At 45.7% G+C, this 14861-nt stretch overlaps 1 protein-coding gene across 2 annotated transcripts in view; it reads right to left on the reverse strand.

Moving 5' to 3' along the window:
- Positions 1 to 14861, reverse strand: part of LOC119400214 (frequenin-1) — a 271350-nt gene that overhangs the window by 148710 nt on the left and 107779 nt on the right. Inside the window, exon 2 of one of the 2 annotated variants that reach the window (XM_049417196.1) lies at positions 8887 to 10892. The exons of the other annotated variant lie outside the window; for it this stretch is intronic. Within the exon in view, the coding sequence (XP_049273153.1) occupies positions 9782 to 10762 (981 nt within the window). The 5' untranslated portion in view covers positions 10763 to 10892 and the 3' untranslated portion in view covers positions 8887 to 9781. Of the gene's footprint in view, positions 1 to 8886; positions 10893 to 14861 lie in introns of those variants that run through there. 2 annotated transcript variants of the gene reach the window in all.

Consider the following 14861-nt stretch of genomic DNA (forward strand, 5'->3'; position numbering starts at 1 on the left):
GTGTGTGCACGGGACATCACGGCGACGGCGAAAATGCGCTGGAGGTAATAGACTATGGCAATAAACAACTTACGATAACAGTGATACCTAATATGGACAAGCGATATGCCCGAACACCCGATACGATAGCCATATAAGCGGCTTTAGTATATTAGGTAGACGTTAGTTAAGTCACTGCTCTTTTTTTTCCTTCCCTCCTCAATCCCTCTCTCTCTCCCTCTCTCTAAACTTTTTATTCCCCTTCCCCAATTCCCTAGTGTGGGGTAGCCAACCGGAGGTTATTATGGTTCGCCTGCCTGCCTTCTGCCTTTGTTTCCTTCCTTCCATAGATAGACGTGCCCCGTGTGCGTCGCGGTGTGCCCAGCCAGCCACAGATGCCGTTCCGCTGTTTCAGTATGAGCGGAGTCGGAGCGCGCGAGTGCACCGATAATCTGGACGTCGTTACCAAATTATATACAGTCGTGTATTCCCTACTACACAGCCTAAATCTTATTAGTCCCTCTTTTTCAGTGGAACTTTTCTACACAGAATGCTCGTTCTCTTCTTCCGTATTCCCCCCATCCCTCTTGCAGAATCGAGGAGTGTGGCTATTGTGAAGTCAGCTTCTAGACATTTGTAATGATAATCTGCGTTTGCGCTGTCTTGTCTTCTGTTGCGCCGGTGTCTTCACGCCTTACCTTCTTTCATGTTTAATTATGCTCTACGCTTTACATAACCAACTCTTTCAATGCGCTGACTACCTCCCACATTGAGTTCGCAATTTTTAATTACCTTAGAGATAAAGAAAACTGTTCTGTATCACAGAGCTGGAAATATTTGAAAAACGACCAATGCATACATTTAAAATTAGTACCTCCCACATTGAGGTCGCAATTTTTAATTACCTTAGAGATAAAGAAAACTGTTCTGTATCACAGAGTTGGAAATATTTGAAAAACGACCAATGCATACATTTAAAATTAGCACGTAAGCTCTATCTTATTTTCTTTCATCGCGCTTTTCTACAGCGCCTGATTTTTTTTTTAAGAAGGTCGGTTAATAAATACGATTTCATTTATTCTTTGCTCTGAGGTCGCATGAATCATTTACTTTTCTTCGATGAGGCGCTACAAACTACTTGATATAAGTTAATTCGATAGCTGAGACTTTTTTTTTTGCCATTAAATCTTAAGTAGGTACAGATCAACTTTCTTCGAACGCGCGGGTATCTCGTTAAAAATGAAAATCACAAATGTGCTTAGAATTCCGCGTTCGGTATGTGCGGACGTTCAGCCCACAGTTACTTGGGGCTGTGTGCGGTGTTAGGGCATAGCCCGGAGAGAAGAGCGAGAAATAGCGGCAAGAATAGTATATGGTGGCGCGAAGAGCTCTAAGATGTCACGAAAGGAAGGCGAGCGTGCTGTAAATAGCGCGCGCGAAAGGTAGAATTTTTTTCTCTAAAAAAAGAAAAAGAAAAAAGAACGCGATGGCACCCGCAAATGCAGATGATCACACGGGCGTAGCCTCTTTCGTTGCGCCATCTTTTCTTCTTTTTTCTGCTCTTTCGCTTCCCTCGTGGATCTTTTTCCCCCTTGAAGATTCGCAGCTGTATTCAAACAACGTCTGGTTCGAACACTTCTCGAGGACAAACGCGAGATCTCAGGGGAATGAAGCAATATATTGTATAAATGGAAGCATGAGACGCGGCCGACAAGAGCGGGGCGGAGGTGGGAGGGGAGAAAGAGTGAACGAAAGTTCTTTCAGTCGCAGCTGTTGCTTCTTATCGATGAAGTCGATGGCAAACATAAAATGAAAACAGGAAAGAAGCGCGAGCGAGATGACCTGCAGAACTGTCAGGCCGACTGGAGGAATGCGATTGCAGCTGTTGCTGCTGCGGTTCCACAAACGTAGAAAAGCGCGGCGCAAGTGGTCGTCTCCTCCATCGAGTCGGCAAAGAGGTTCCTTCGTTGGGAAAAAGGAAGAATCTCGAAAACTGAGCTCTCCAGCGTCGTTCAATAGCTCCCTTTGAAGCCGCTTCTTCTACTGGCTCGTCCAAAATAGCCGGGGACGTGCGGGTCGCTCGCGCACGCGGCGTTGTCGTGCGGGTACTTATTCCGCAAGGAGGCAGGCGGCGACGCTTTGCACTAAGAGGAGCGATGACGATTGAACGGGCCGCCGCGCTCGGCGGTTTCTCGATGCCGACTGGCGGTGACCCCCTCAGCTTTCAGATTTCCTCTCTACCCTCGCCGCTGCCACCCGCAGAAATTTGCAGAGACGGGCGCTGCTGTTTAGAGATCAACATAACACGCCGTGTCACGCGGACATCCAACTGGGTAAATCGTTTCTGTGCACCGAACCGTTCCGCTTACCCCCATCTGATGGCTGAATAATTCAAGCCGGTCGCGACAGCCTAGTCAACAGTTTGCTCAGCCGACGATGCCCAGTGTGGGCGAGGGTACTGACCCTTGAGCCAGGGCCGTCGCGCCAAACTTTTTTTCCCTCCCTTCCCATTCGCACTCTCAAGTGCTTGGTCGCGCACATATTTAACACGGGCGTGTCAGGGCACCGCTGTTGCAGGTATGCTCGCGCTGCTGAGAAGGGTGAGACTATCGAGAGGCCACGGTATGGTCGATGTTTGCGGAAGCTGTGTAGTGTATACGCAACTGTTGCGTTGAGGAAGCCCGTCGAACGTTGTCGAGAAAACATCGCCACAAACACACCAGCGCGACTGCGCCGGTCAGAGGTCGTTCTTTAGATTTCAGTTGAAGAGAAGTCCACCATGAGATTCATTCCGTCGTGTTCTCGACAGGGACAAGGCCCCGGATACTACAAGGTAAACATGAACTAAAATAACTACAAATACTTAAATTAGGCTTGTTTGTTTCCTGATAAATAAACATTACTTTTTACTGCAGGAATAAGATGTGGACGTCGCAAACGCGGTACCGTGACAGTGACTCCTGTGGCATGACGACAACGCACTAGAAAGACAATGACGACGACGATGTGGTGATGATTCTTCGTGGACTGACATTAGCGAAGACCACACTGATTACGATAGAAATGCCGAGAATAGGTGATGTGCTAAAAGGCGCGATGCGAACAATCGAAGTTTACTAGGCTTTGAACGACCTCCATTCATTAGCTATCTCAAGGATGAAGAGCGAAAGTCGCCGATGAATAAGTACACCGACGAAAGGAACACAGCCACTGAGAGGCATACGCTAAACCGGGCGCTGTCTCAATGAGAGCGCTGAGAGAGCACTCCACGTCCATGAGAAACGGTGCGTATCTCCCTCCCGGCGCGCTGCAGGGAGTACGGGTGATCTGCCCTGGCGATGCCGAGGTGACTGGCAGAGCCAGGGGCAGGCTGGGAAGGGAGGTACTCGAGGCTGGACGGGTATTGCAGATCTGTGTACTTGTGCGCTTTCAGAACATCTCACAGGGAGGTAATTATCCCACCTGACGAGTTTATGGTTTTGAGAGTTTCACTACGTCACCTCCCACCCTTCGGGCATCCGGTTTTATCAAGTCACTGTTTGCACCATACACCACGTTTTAAACTAGATTTAAATCATTCTGCCTAAACATAAAACAACATTAACGTACCCGCAGGTGTCTAAATAAGATTTGTTGCCATGGTCATCGCCTTTCTTTACTTTTATGTTTTTTTTTTGCACGTTTCAGTCAGAGGCGTACTGGTTCTTGCGCATGCGCTGTAGACGTCTAAGGAATTCTTCACGCCTCAATAAAATTCAATTGCAAGTGAGCGTCTTTCCTGATAGTACCCGTGTTCCTTTCTCCTTTCTTTGGTGTACTTATTCGTCTGCGATTCTCCGCTCTTCATGCTTGGAAATGTCGCACAAACTAGCCGAACAGTTCAGGTTTCTTTAGCAAACAGCTATACAGCTCTTGACTGCATCGCTACATTAAAATTTCGTATATCTTGTATTTAGTATACAGACGTTTTTTTTTTTTTTTTTTTAAAGCTGTGCGCGCATCTCTAGTAGACTGCCCACCACATCAATTTAGAGCGTGCACTTTGAGTATCACGCCACAGCGACACGCCGCGGACGATAAATCTTGGTTTGCCACTACAGTGCCGCTTCGCGCACGAAAAACAGAGAGAGAGAGAATACATAGCTCTTGCTGAAATGCGAACCACATCCTCACCCAAGGACAGCGTTTACCAAAAGCGTACGATTCTCCATCGCACCGAGACCGAGAGCTCTTTCACATGTTGTCGCCTTTGCCAGGACCACAGAGGAAAGGATTGCGAGTTGAAGAAATTTCCGCTCTGAGGCATCCCCGAGATTTTCATATGGCAGGGAGCTGCGATAAAAAAAAAACGTAACATTTACATAATCCTTACCATCCTTCCCACGAGCTTTGAGAGAGAACACTCATCAGCTCCAACCTCAATGATCAGCGCCTGTTGGTATTGAGGTCTGTAGAAGCAGTAAGGGCTCAAGCCGTTTTGAACTGAAGACTTCTCTCCATGGTTCTTTTTTTTTTTTGCAATGAAGTTGATTGTCCATCTCTCACTCTCAGTTTATAGCAAATAGTTCTTTTTCACTGCTTTGTCGAAGCATGTCTTCGAAGATGGCTTGCCGGAAAGAAAATGTTGTTGTTTATTCACTAAATTACAAAATCTCCACGAGAGTCTGAGCTCTCGATAAGTTCCGCGACTGGAGCGCTATTCTATAAGTATGAGACTGTTGACCTGCATATTGCGCAGAAGTGCTAGCGCCGCCGAATTACGAGTTGGGACAGACATAGTGCTGTAGTAGCATTCGCAACTTTACGTTACAACATTTGTTAACGATATCGAGTAACAATCATGGAGAGGTGTTCGGCTTAAAACTGGGAATACAGCGGTGCACCCAGAGGAGATTTTGGGAAATGCGCGGTGCGACCTTCTACATAAGGTTATGGGCACGTTACTCCTACAATTAAACGGTAAACTTTAATGCATTGGCTAGAGTTAGCGGAGGCACCTACTGTATGCCAGTTGGTATGCGACTTTGATGGGCATACGCTAATTTTTTAAGACGCGGAATATTTGTAAAAATTTCTTGACGCCATGTAGAAAAGCGCTCAAGCTGTCAAGCTGCTTCAAAAACTCGACCCCCGGCTCTAAACCCGGACGTCTAAAATTCTGGTGCCAGATCACCGAAAGGATTTTTTTTTTGCTCCGCTGGGGAGATGCTGTCTTAAGTATGTTGCCAAAATTTACCGCGTGAACTCTGAACTACAGGTGTACTGGTATTCAAAACAAACTGCCGGAAGTTATTGTCGATCGCTTCAAATATGTAAGAGCGGAAATACTTGATTCACGGACTTTGCAAAGTTTAAAGAGAGTATAACTGTAACAAAATCAGCGTTATGTTCCAATTATCATTCTCCAACTCGCTCTGAACGCGTGGCTGCTAATTTTGTTCGAGACCAACGCGACTGGAATCGTAGCCTCCGAGATTGATCGGCGCGCGCTCCGCCTCCCGATCTTGGAAACCATGTAATTACAGACTACAAGTACAGCGTCACTCGCGCGTTTAGGTTAGTTGACTATAACGTAACGCTAGTTACACTCGTTGTCTATTATTTCTCTCTACGTTTCAGCACGAGACTTTTGCATCGTGTGTGATATAGAGTAGATTACTCCTCATTCGGCCAAGTTGTACGTTGGAAAATTAGGACAGCTTAAACAAAAAGAAAATCAAGAACGGCAAAATGTAAAGCAAGGTCGGGTACATTCACTATTTGTTATTCGCAACAGGGTGCGTGGTTTTTTATTCTGCGTTTAATTTTATTTGTAAGGAACGAAATAAGCAAAGGCGAAATAAATGTACAATACGCTTACTTCCCCGATTCATCAGCGTACATTCGGTCAATGTGTCATAATAAAAGTCTCTTTTGTTTGTGTGTGTGTGTGTGTGTGTGTGTGTGTGTGTGTGTGTGTGTGTGTGTGTGTGTGTGTGTGTGTGTGTGTGTGTGTGTGTGTGTGTGTGTGCGCGTGTGTGTGTGCGCGTGTGTGTGTGTGCGCGTGTGTGTGTGTGCGCGTGTGTGTGTGTGCGCGTGTGTGTGTGTGCGCGTGTGTGTGTGTGCGCGTGTGTGTGTGTGCGCGTGTGTGTGTGTGTGCGTGTGCGTGTGTGTGTGTGTTTCAGTGAGGCTTATTCAAGTGTAGTGGTCAGAAGTAATCGGAAAAGAAAATATGGAATAATCGGCCGTGTATAATTTTAAGTGGCGATTTTACGGTATAGGACTTCCCATACGAGTAAAATCTAGTACGGCTCTCACTGGCACAACAATTTGTCTAATATTCACCCCTTGAAAGCTTTGAGTTCACGTCAGCCCCGTTTGTATCGCGTTTCTTTTTTTTTTTTTTGTACCATGTATCCCGATAACGGGATCAATGATGTCGTTGCATTGCAAATATATCCTCAAGGCATCGCGAGACGTAGAAATCCTCATTTCTTATACAGCGCTGAAATTGAAGGCACGCGAGATTTGAGTGTCAATTTCCAAAGGAGAGAGGACAAAACGCGAGGAACACACACACACAAAAAAGTAAAACAGAAAGAAGTAAGCAGAAAAGAAGTTGCAGGCACCGCACCATGGGAGGCCGTTGACAGTTCCCATTTACGAAGTTATACCGATTTTCGGGGCGCGCAATTTTTTTTTTCCTTGTGCATCGAAGCGCGCATTTCTTCTTATTTCATTTCATTTTCATTTTATTTACCCTCAGGGCCATATGGCATTATAGAGGGGAGTGGAAATAACGTTTACATCAAAAAAGAAAGGAAAAAAAAAAGAAAGAAAATACAGCATGAGAATATACAGCATAGAAAATACATATTATACAGCAGAATGTACAGCAGAGAAAATACAGCAGGAGAATAAACAATGCAACAAATAAAGATTATACAATAGTAGCTGTGCAACGACGGTGAACATAATACAATTTTGAGTAACGTTTAACTCATACAATACTGAGTAATGTTTGACGGAAAATATTGTTATTAGTAATAGTGACGATGTCTTCGGGAAGGTGGTTCCAATCTACTGATGTACGAGGTATGAATGACCGATAAAAACACTGGGAGTTGCAGGATGCGATGCCAACCTTATGACGATGATCGATGCGATGAGATATGTACTGAGGATTGAGGATTAGTTGGTTATGTAGGGTGGGATGATGAAATAATTTGTGAAATGTGCTCAAACGAGATATGTTCCGACGGGATGCAAGGGAAGGAAGGCCTAAGCTGGATTTCATTGAACTAATACTGGCGATGCGATTGTAGTTAGAAAGTATGAAACGGGCGGAGTTATTCTGTACGAGCTCAAGTGAAGTAACCAAGTTATCGTGGTAAGGATCCCATACTGATGATGCATATTCAAGTTTGGAACGTATTAATGTTTTATACAACAGTAGTTTTAGTGCAGATGGTGCTTTTGAAAAGTTACGACGTATGTAGCCTAACATGCGATTAGCATTATTAGTAATGTATGCGATGTGGGGTGCCCAAGATAAGTTAGATGTGATAAGAATGCCCAGGTATTTATACGAGAAAACTGGATCAAGCGGGACGTTGCTTAAGTAGTATTTTGGTGGGGTGTTAGCAGATCTGGTTACGCGCATTACCTTACATTTAGCGATGTTTAAGTCCATTCGCCATGTGCTGCACCAAGCTGCTACGGTGTTAAGGTCAGATTGGAGGCTTAAACTGTCATTATTACTGGTTATTTCACGAAAAATGACGCAGTCATCTGCAAAAAGATGAATGTTAGAAGAAAGTGAAGACGTGAGGTCATTAATATAAATTAGAAACAAAAGTGGACCAAGAACTGACCCTTGCGGTACACCTGAGTGGACCGCAGCAGATGACGAACTGTGATTGTTAGCAGTAACGTATTGAACACGGTTATACAAGAAACACTCAATCCACTTGAGTAAACTATTGTCAATATTTAGTAGGCTCAGTTTGAAGAGTAGTAGTTGGTGACAGACTTTATCGAAAGCCTTACTGAAGTCTAAAAAAATGCAATCAGCACATGATGAACGGTCTAAAATCTGATGCAGTTTGTGAGTGAAATATATGAGCTGTGTTTCGCATGAAAAATGTTTGCGAAAACCATGTTGTGCTGGTGTAAAAAAAGAATTCGATTCAAGGAAGTTAATGAGGTTGGTGAAAATGACATGTTCTAATAACTTACAGGAAGTGCTTGTTAACGAAATAGGGCGATAATTTTTCGCAGAGTGTTTATTACCCGACTTAAAGATTGGAACCACCCTCCCGATTTTCCATTGTGCAGGAATGGTTGATGTATCTAAGGACTGTTGAAAAATTTTTGTTAGTATCACTGAACTGTAAGTAACGGTTCTTTTCAGAAATTTGGTACCAATGTTGTCATGGCCAGGGGATGAGTGAATAGGCAAGTTATTTATGAGTTTAGCGATACCAGAATGATCAATGGAAATTGGTGGCATGGCAATATAATTGAAGTTCAGTACATGGGGTAGGATGACGTTATCAACTCGAGAAAAGTTGTTTTTAAAAGTGTCATTAAGAAGATCGGCGCACATGTCAGTAGGGACTGGATTTTCAAAATCATCTACTAGAACTATGCTGTTATCTGGTGAAGGGTTAATTAAGCGCCAAAATTTGCGTACATTATTTGCAAGCATATCTGGGAGGGTTCGAGAAAGAAAATGTAACTTAGAGGATTTTAAGGCGGTAAGGTAAGCGTTGTGCGCAGTTTTGTAAATCGCCCAACGGTCTTCAGAAGGCGCTAGTTTTGCTGATCTGTAAAGTCGTTTTTTACGGTTAGAAAGGCGTTTGATGTAGGTGTTGTACCATGGTGCCTGGTGATTAGAAATTATGGTTCGGTTAGGAATATATTTCTTAGTAAGTTCGTCTACTTTTGCAGCAAAAATATCCCAGTTCGATTGGACAGAGCGATCACTGAACTGGACAAAGAAGGAAACAACGAAGTTCGACAGTTCGTCATTAATGGCATCGAAATTTGCTTTATTGTAATCGACTATGATTTTTTTCTCTTTGGTTCGTTTTGGGGGTGGCATTTTAAGGTGAAAAGCAAGCAGAGAATGATCACTGATACCAGGCATATAAGTGATTTCAGAGGCTAAATCGGGCGAGTTAGTCAATATTAGGTCAAGGGTACTTGAAGTGGTACTGGTTATTCTTGTAGGCTGGGTCACCAGTTGACATAGGCCAAAAACAGAACACATATCTACGAAATCCTTGGCCTGTGCTGAAAAAGGTGATAAGCTTGGTGGATCAGTGTTCCAATTTAAGTTGGGCAGGTTAAAATCACCTAGTAGAAACAGAGGCGTGAAAGGAAAGCGCGAAGCAACCATGTTTATTGAATCGTGGAGTTCACTTAGGAACGTTTCCGAAGATGAAGGCGACCGATAACATACCCCTAGAATAATTTTTAAGTGACGAATTGTTAGCAGAACCCATACTATTTCAATGTCGTGATTAATCTGTATGCATGACGATGGAAGGCATTTTGATATAGCTAAGAGCACGCCTCCCCCTCGGCGCACTGTGCGATCGCAGCGATAAATAGTAAAGTTTTGCGCATTATCAAACAATTCATTGTCATGCGTATTTGAAGAAAGCCACGTTTCAGTAAGTGCGATTACATGAGCGCCGCACGAATCTATCGCGGATGATAAGGAGTCAGACTTGTTAGTAATGCTTCTTGTGTTGGAATAAAGGAAGGATAGCTTAGCTGGAGAAGCAGGTAATAGACCATCTCCCCTCTTGCTTCCCTATTGTGAACTGTTTGTAGGCTGGTGTCGAGCGTGGCCTGCATAAGAAGTTTGTGATTGCGATTCTTCGACGATGCCAAGGTTAGTATTGTAGATATAACACTTGCCGTTACCTAGCATCTTATTGTAGCGAAGTTTAAAGGATGCAGGATTAGGCTGGTTGGTACGAAATTCAGTTAGCTTTTTGCGCGCCAGGCGGGTAGATGCTGAGAAATCTTCCGATACACCGATGTTTCTTTGCTTTAATTGGCCTCGGAGCGAAAAAAGTTGCTCTTTAGATTTGAAGTCAGTCAGCTTGACAATTATCGGGCGGCACTTGGTAGGAGCAAAGGAACCTAGCCTGTGTGCCCTCTCAATCGTGCTGCCTGTGAAGGTACTTAAAACTGACTTTATTTCAGAGGTCAGTTTGGCCTCTGTTTCCTGCCATGTTTCTTTGGAATCGGGAAAACCATAGAAGAGAAGATTGTTTCGCCGTGAGCGATCTTCCAAGTCATCGAGTCGTGACTGAAGTGAAAAATTGCGTGCTTCGAGGTTGTTGACCGAAGCATGCACTTCAGATAGCTCTCCATTAACTTTCTCGAGGACTTCAGATTTTTGCTCGAGGTCGTCGAGGCGCTTTTGTACGGCGATAATCTTTGCCTCTATGTTCTTCTGGCCACACTTAATTGACTTCATATCAGCTGCTAATTCGTTCTGAACCTTCGCACTTTGTAATGATCGTGTATGAATATCCTTGATCAATTTAAAAAGAACAGGCATTTGCTCGGTTGGGTTTTCAGGCAGAGATTCGATATCTAATAGATTTTCTGAGCGCGTAGTTGGTCCCGGATTTGTTTCGATGTCACCAGAGCGTAACAAAAGCAATGTCACTGAAAAACAGTCTAATACAATTTCCCATAACGTTTGTGGACACGGGAACACTAGCAGAAAGGCGTCATCTGATTTCCTAGCAAATAGCGGTAATGGTTTACACACCTGCATGTTGAACAGTAGATTAGGAAAACTTGACGTGATGCTGTTCCCGTGTCCACTGAAAGAAGGTCGGTGAAAGCAGCAGCTTAAGTTCTTCTCTGGGCGTGATGTCAGGGTCGATGCGTACGGTCTCCACACTCTAAGAAAAAAAAAGAGTATGCGTGACTCTTTTCGGAGAGTTCTGACTTGCCACGTATAGGACTCTCTTTAAATAGTCGCGGTGACTCTCTTGGTGGGTCAGGGTCGGCTCGCTCTAGGAGAGTCCCCTGATCCTCTAGGAAGAGTGCACAGACTCTTATCGGGAGGATCACGTTACCACTTATAGGGAGTCAGACGACTCTTGCCGGTAACGCTCCTAGGGGGGTCAAGGGACCCACACCGAAGCATCAAGCGACTCCACAAGTATTTTAAGCTGCTCATTCGATCCTTGCTCTACTTTTGTGTGACTACTGTTGAAAATAGCGGAGTATTCATTTTAAGCAAGTCCAATAATACTTGCCGTTCTGCCCAGCGACTGTAAAAAAAGAATAGTTCAGTTTTAGCATTATTTTAATAAAACTCGTCAAAACAACACTTATTTTCCAGCAAAGTTATATAGAAAGCGCGAAAAGATGGTCTGTGATTTCCAATTAAGAAGCTTGGGTATTCCTCATTTACATGCTTCTATGAGTATAGCCAACTAAAATGTGTGACTGTGATGTGCACAGTGTCATATGGTGCTAAATAAACAGCAGAAATCGCCATCATGTTTCCATATTTATTCCTTGTGATTAAAAATAAATCAAAAAGTGGTGACGGCTTGAGGCATCAGACTTGTGGCTTGCTAGGTTGCCGCTCCTGTCCAGCGTGAGCACCATGAAAAACGGTATCTGAAAAGTAGAACGTGATATCATGATGAGAAAATGAAATTGCAGTAAAGGTTTGCAAAACCTACACAATAAGTGGTTCACACAGACATAATAAAGGCTAACAACAAAACAACAAAGCACATCCTCCGGCAGCCAGGGGCATGCCGCGAGCGGTTATTGACCGCATGTTTTACAAACGTAAACCATCCTTAAATACTCAGATAAACAGGTGCGAGTACTAGGGCCCGAACGACACCCAGCGCGTGCGTACGCCGTCTACGTCGATATCAGACATGTCATATGCTAGAATTAGCGCACATAACTCCCCCAATCACGTACACTCACTCGATTCTGTTATAGCGCCCAACGTCATCGCAGTGTATGCAAACCACGAAAACAGCAAACAGAAACGAGGGAAAAGAGTGCACGCCGGCGGCCGCAACAACGCGCGCCATCGAAAGTCTAGAGCTTTTTCACTTTACCGGCGAGGCGTGTCCAACTTGAATGACTACCGCGTACGTTCTGGAAGCCACCGTACTATATCTGCACCTCAAACTACCGTCTTTAAGCCAACAAAACCATTACATATAGTGCGTCTGAGCGTTCTGTACACAGGCTTTCTTTTCTTTTTTTTTTTTTTTCATGTTCCCACGCGTGGAAGCACGCTGCACACTCAAGGTCGATGGAAATGTTATTATGAAGTAGACTAAAGTGCATCTCAAAACGACATCTTGCACCTTCAGTAGTGCAGACACGACGTGCGATCAGCAAGAAATGACCCTCGATAATTGTTTGCATCGCTCACTTTATGGGAGCTTGTACAGCAACGCGCATAACGGTGGCAACTCGTTAACTGACAGCTTTAGTTGGGCATCCGCAACAGCCCCGCGGATACAGGCTACTGTTGGAAATGGCTGGCAGGTTCCGCAGAGCTGCTGCAGACGCCCAGCTAAAGCTGTATAATTAGTACCTACGAAAGCAGTACACTCACCGTTAACTGGCGCCCGTTGTCGGTGTCCGCAGCTCCATGAATATTCCGCCCTCCAAGCGTCACTTCGTGCACGGCTCGAGCCGGCGTCAACACCACCGAAGACATGCAACCTACGCAACCACGCAACGCATTCCAATAGACCAGGAGACTGAGACGACTGAGAGAGGAGAGCGGCGCGCCACCCCGGCGCCAACCCCGTTACGTTGCCGAGCGAGGCGCCACAACGGCGCCAAAGGGCGAGCGTGCGGTATGTATGGCGTCGGCGGCTCTTCCGTATTCGCAATGCCCACGAACTATAGGTGGCGCGCCGTGCTTTTCAAGATGGCGCCAGGAGGAGGGTCAACCCGTTTGTTAGCATAGGAACAGATAGGACGTGCGGACGTACGACCCGTGCTACTTTCACCGGATGAAGTCATGAGCTGCGCTGAAATGGATATGAGATTAAAATGCTTTCCCAAACCATGGAAAGTGCTAAGTACTCGCCACCTAATTATTTGCTGCGGTGTGAAAGGTTATATTTCAGCTCCGTTACCGTGCATAACGATGCTTTGCGAAATCCTGTGCGTGCTACATAAAACTGCATGAACTAGAACTGACGTATGAGCTGAACGGCACTCCGAGGTAGTACGTGCCGAGCCTGCCTGACGGATTTGCGGCAGTAGTAGGCCGCCAGCGAGTAGCGCCATCGCTGCTGCACGGGACCGCACGTTTAACGTGGTGATGGTTTGCAAACATAATACGCCGTCGTCATTACTTGCGCAGTCGGGAACACGGAGTTACGTCTTCAACGGAACACAAACATTTCACATCCCATTCAGTAGCGCTTGTGTCACCGCCATGCTGAGACTCTAGCCGTGTGCATGCAATTCACTTCACTCGCATGTTGCAAGTTCGATCAGCACGATCGAGACATGAATATCGAAAAGAATGCACACGTATGCTTTCGCAACGACGAAGAAGTTAGCCGAGAGGCGTGCATTGCGGCCGTGACTGCGCGTTTTATCGTTATAACCATTTCGCTTCGCTAGTCGAGCTCGAGCGTGTTGGCGGCATGCGGCGCTCCATAATATCCACAATTGATACATGCAATGCATTATAGGAACTATGCTTTTATTTTGATCTCGCTCTAGGACATTATACATTAAATACAACCAAAGTGACTTACGAGCGTGAAAGAACATTAACGCACGAGGGGACGTGAAGTGCAACTCGCTCCTCGTGAGTTAGCAGCTGATCGTTCATCGTCGCTGTCACTCTCGGTGCTTTCACAGTCTTCAACGTCCAGTAAAAAATCCTAGTCCTCAAGATGGTTTCTTTCAACATCACTGCTGAAAGCAATCTGAAGAATTTCCTCCGCCGAACGACTTCGACTGCTTCGACCACTCCGCGTCACCACGTTTACAATTAGAGAGGCGTCTGGGCTAGTCTGGGCGCGATCTCAGACCGGTCAACAAGCAAATCGCTTGCAGTGTGCTGCCACCTATCAACAAACGTACAAAAACAAGCGGCGCAGCGCACGGCCGCCTGGATCATCGGCGCGCGGCGGGGTTGCTGCGCGCCCCGATCCAGGCGGCCGTGCGCAGCGGTACGTGGCCGGTGGCTATGAAACCCAACACACTGGCGAAGGACGGCGTGGAAAGCGTTCGCTCCACGAAAGGCGTCGAGCAGACGCGTCCTCGAATGATTGAAACGTCGCTCGCACGATTCGTAACAGCGATTTGCTGACAAAGGATAGAGGTATCGCCAGCTTGAGATCGCTCAGTTATACAAAAGCACATCGCGTGCCCGCGGGACCTCCCGCGTACAGTGTTATGGGATTCATGCACTACAAGAAACACTGACCAATGCTATATGCAAGTAAAACAGGGTGAGCTTCAACTGATTATGTCAGACGATAACATTTAACTAACCTACGTGGCTACAGAAAGCCTCGCGAAGCTGATAGGATGTGTACGCTGTGGGCTATAGCATTGAAAGTGCGAGTTGCCACGTATTTTCACGAAAACTTCGCGTCTCGCAAGAACGAATCAGATTTCCTGTTTCACGGAGGGCCCGGTTTGTTCACTGATGCAGGGAACATGCAAAGTCGTAGTGTTCTTTTCTTGCCAACGCGTTAACACTGAGGCTAGCACAGCTGAACAAGGGAGCGACTGCGTAGTGCTGCCATTTTGTCGTCTACTAACCCTCCTCGAGAGGACGCTCCTGAATTCCGTTTGGCGGCGCGACAGTCTATGGGCATTGCGAATACCGAAGCCAATCGAAACGCGCT

The sequence above is a fragment of the Rhipicephalus sanguineus genome, chromosome 1 (assembly GCF_013339695.2).
Source record: "Rhipicephalus sanguineus isolate Rsan-2018 chromosome 1, BIME_Rsan_1.4, whole genome shotgun sequence".
NCBI classification, from domain to species: Eukaryota; Metazoa; Arthropoda; class Arachnida; order Ixodida; family Ixodidae; genus Rhipicephalus; species Rhipicephalus sanguineus.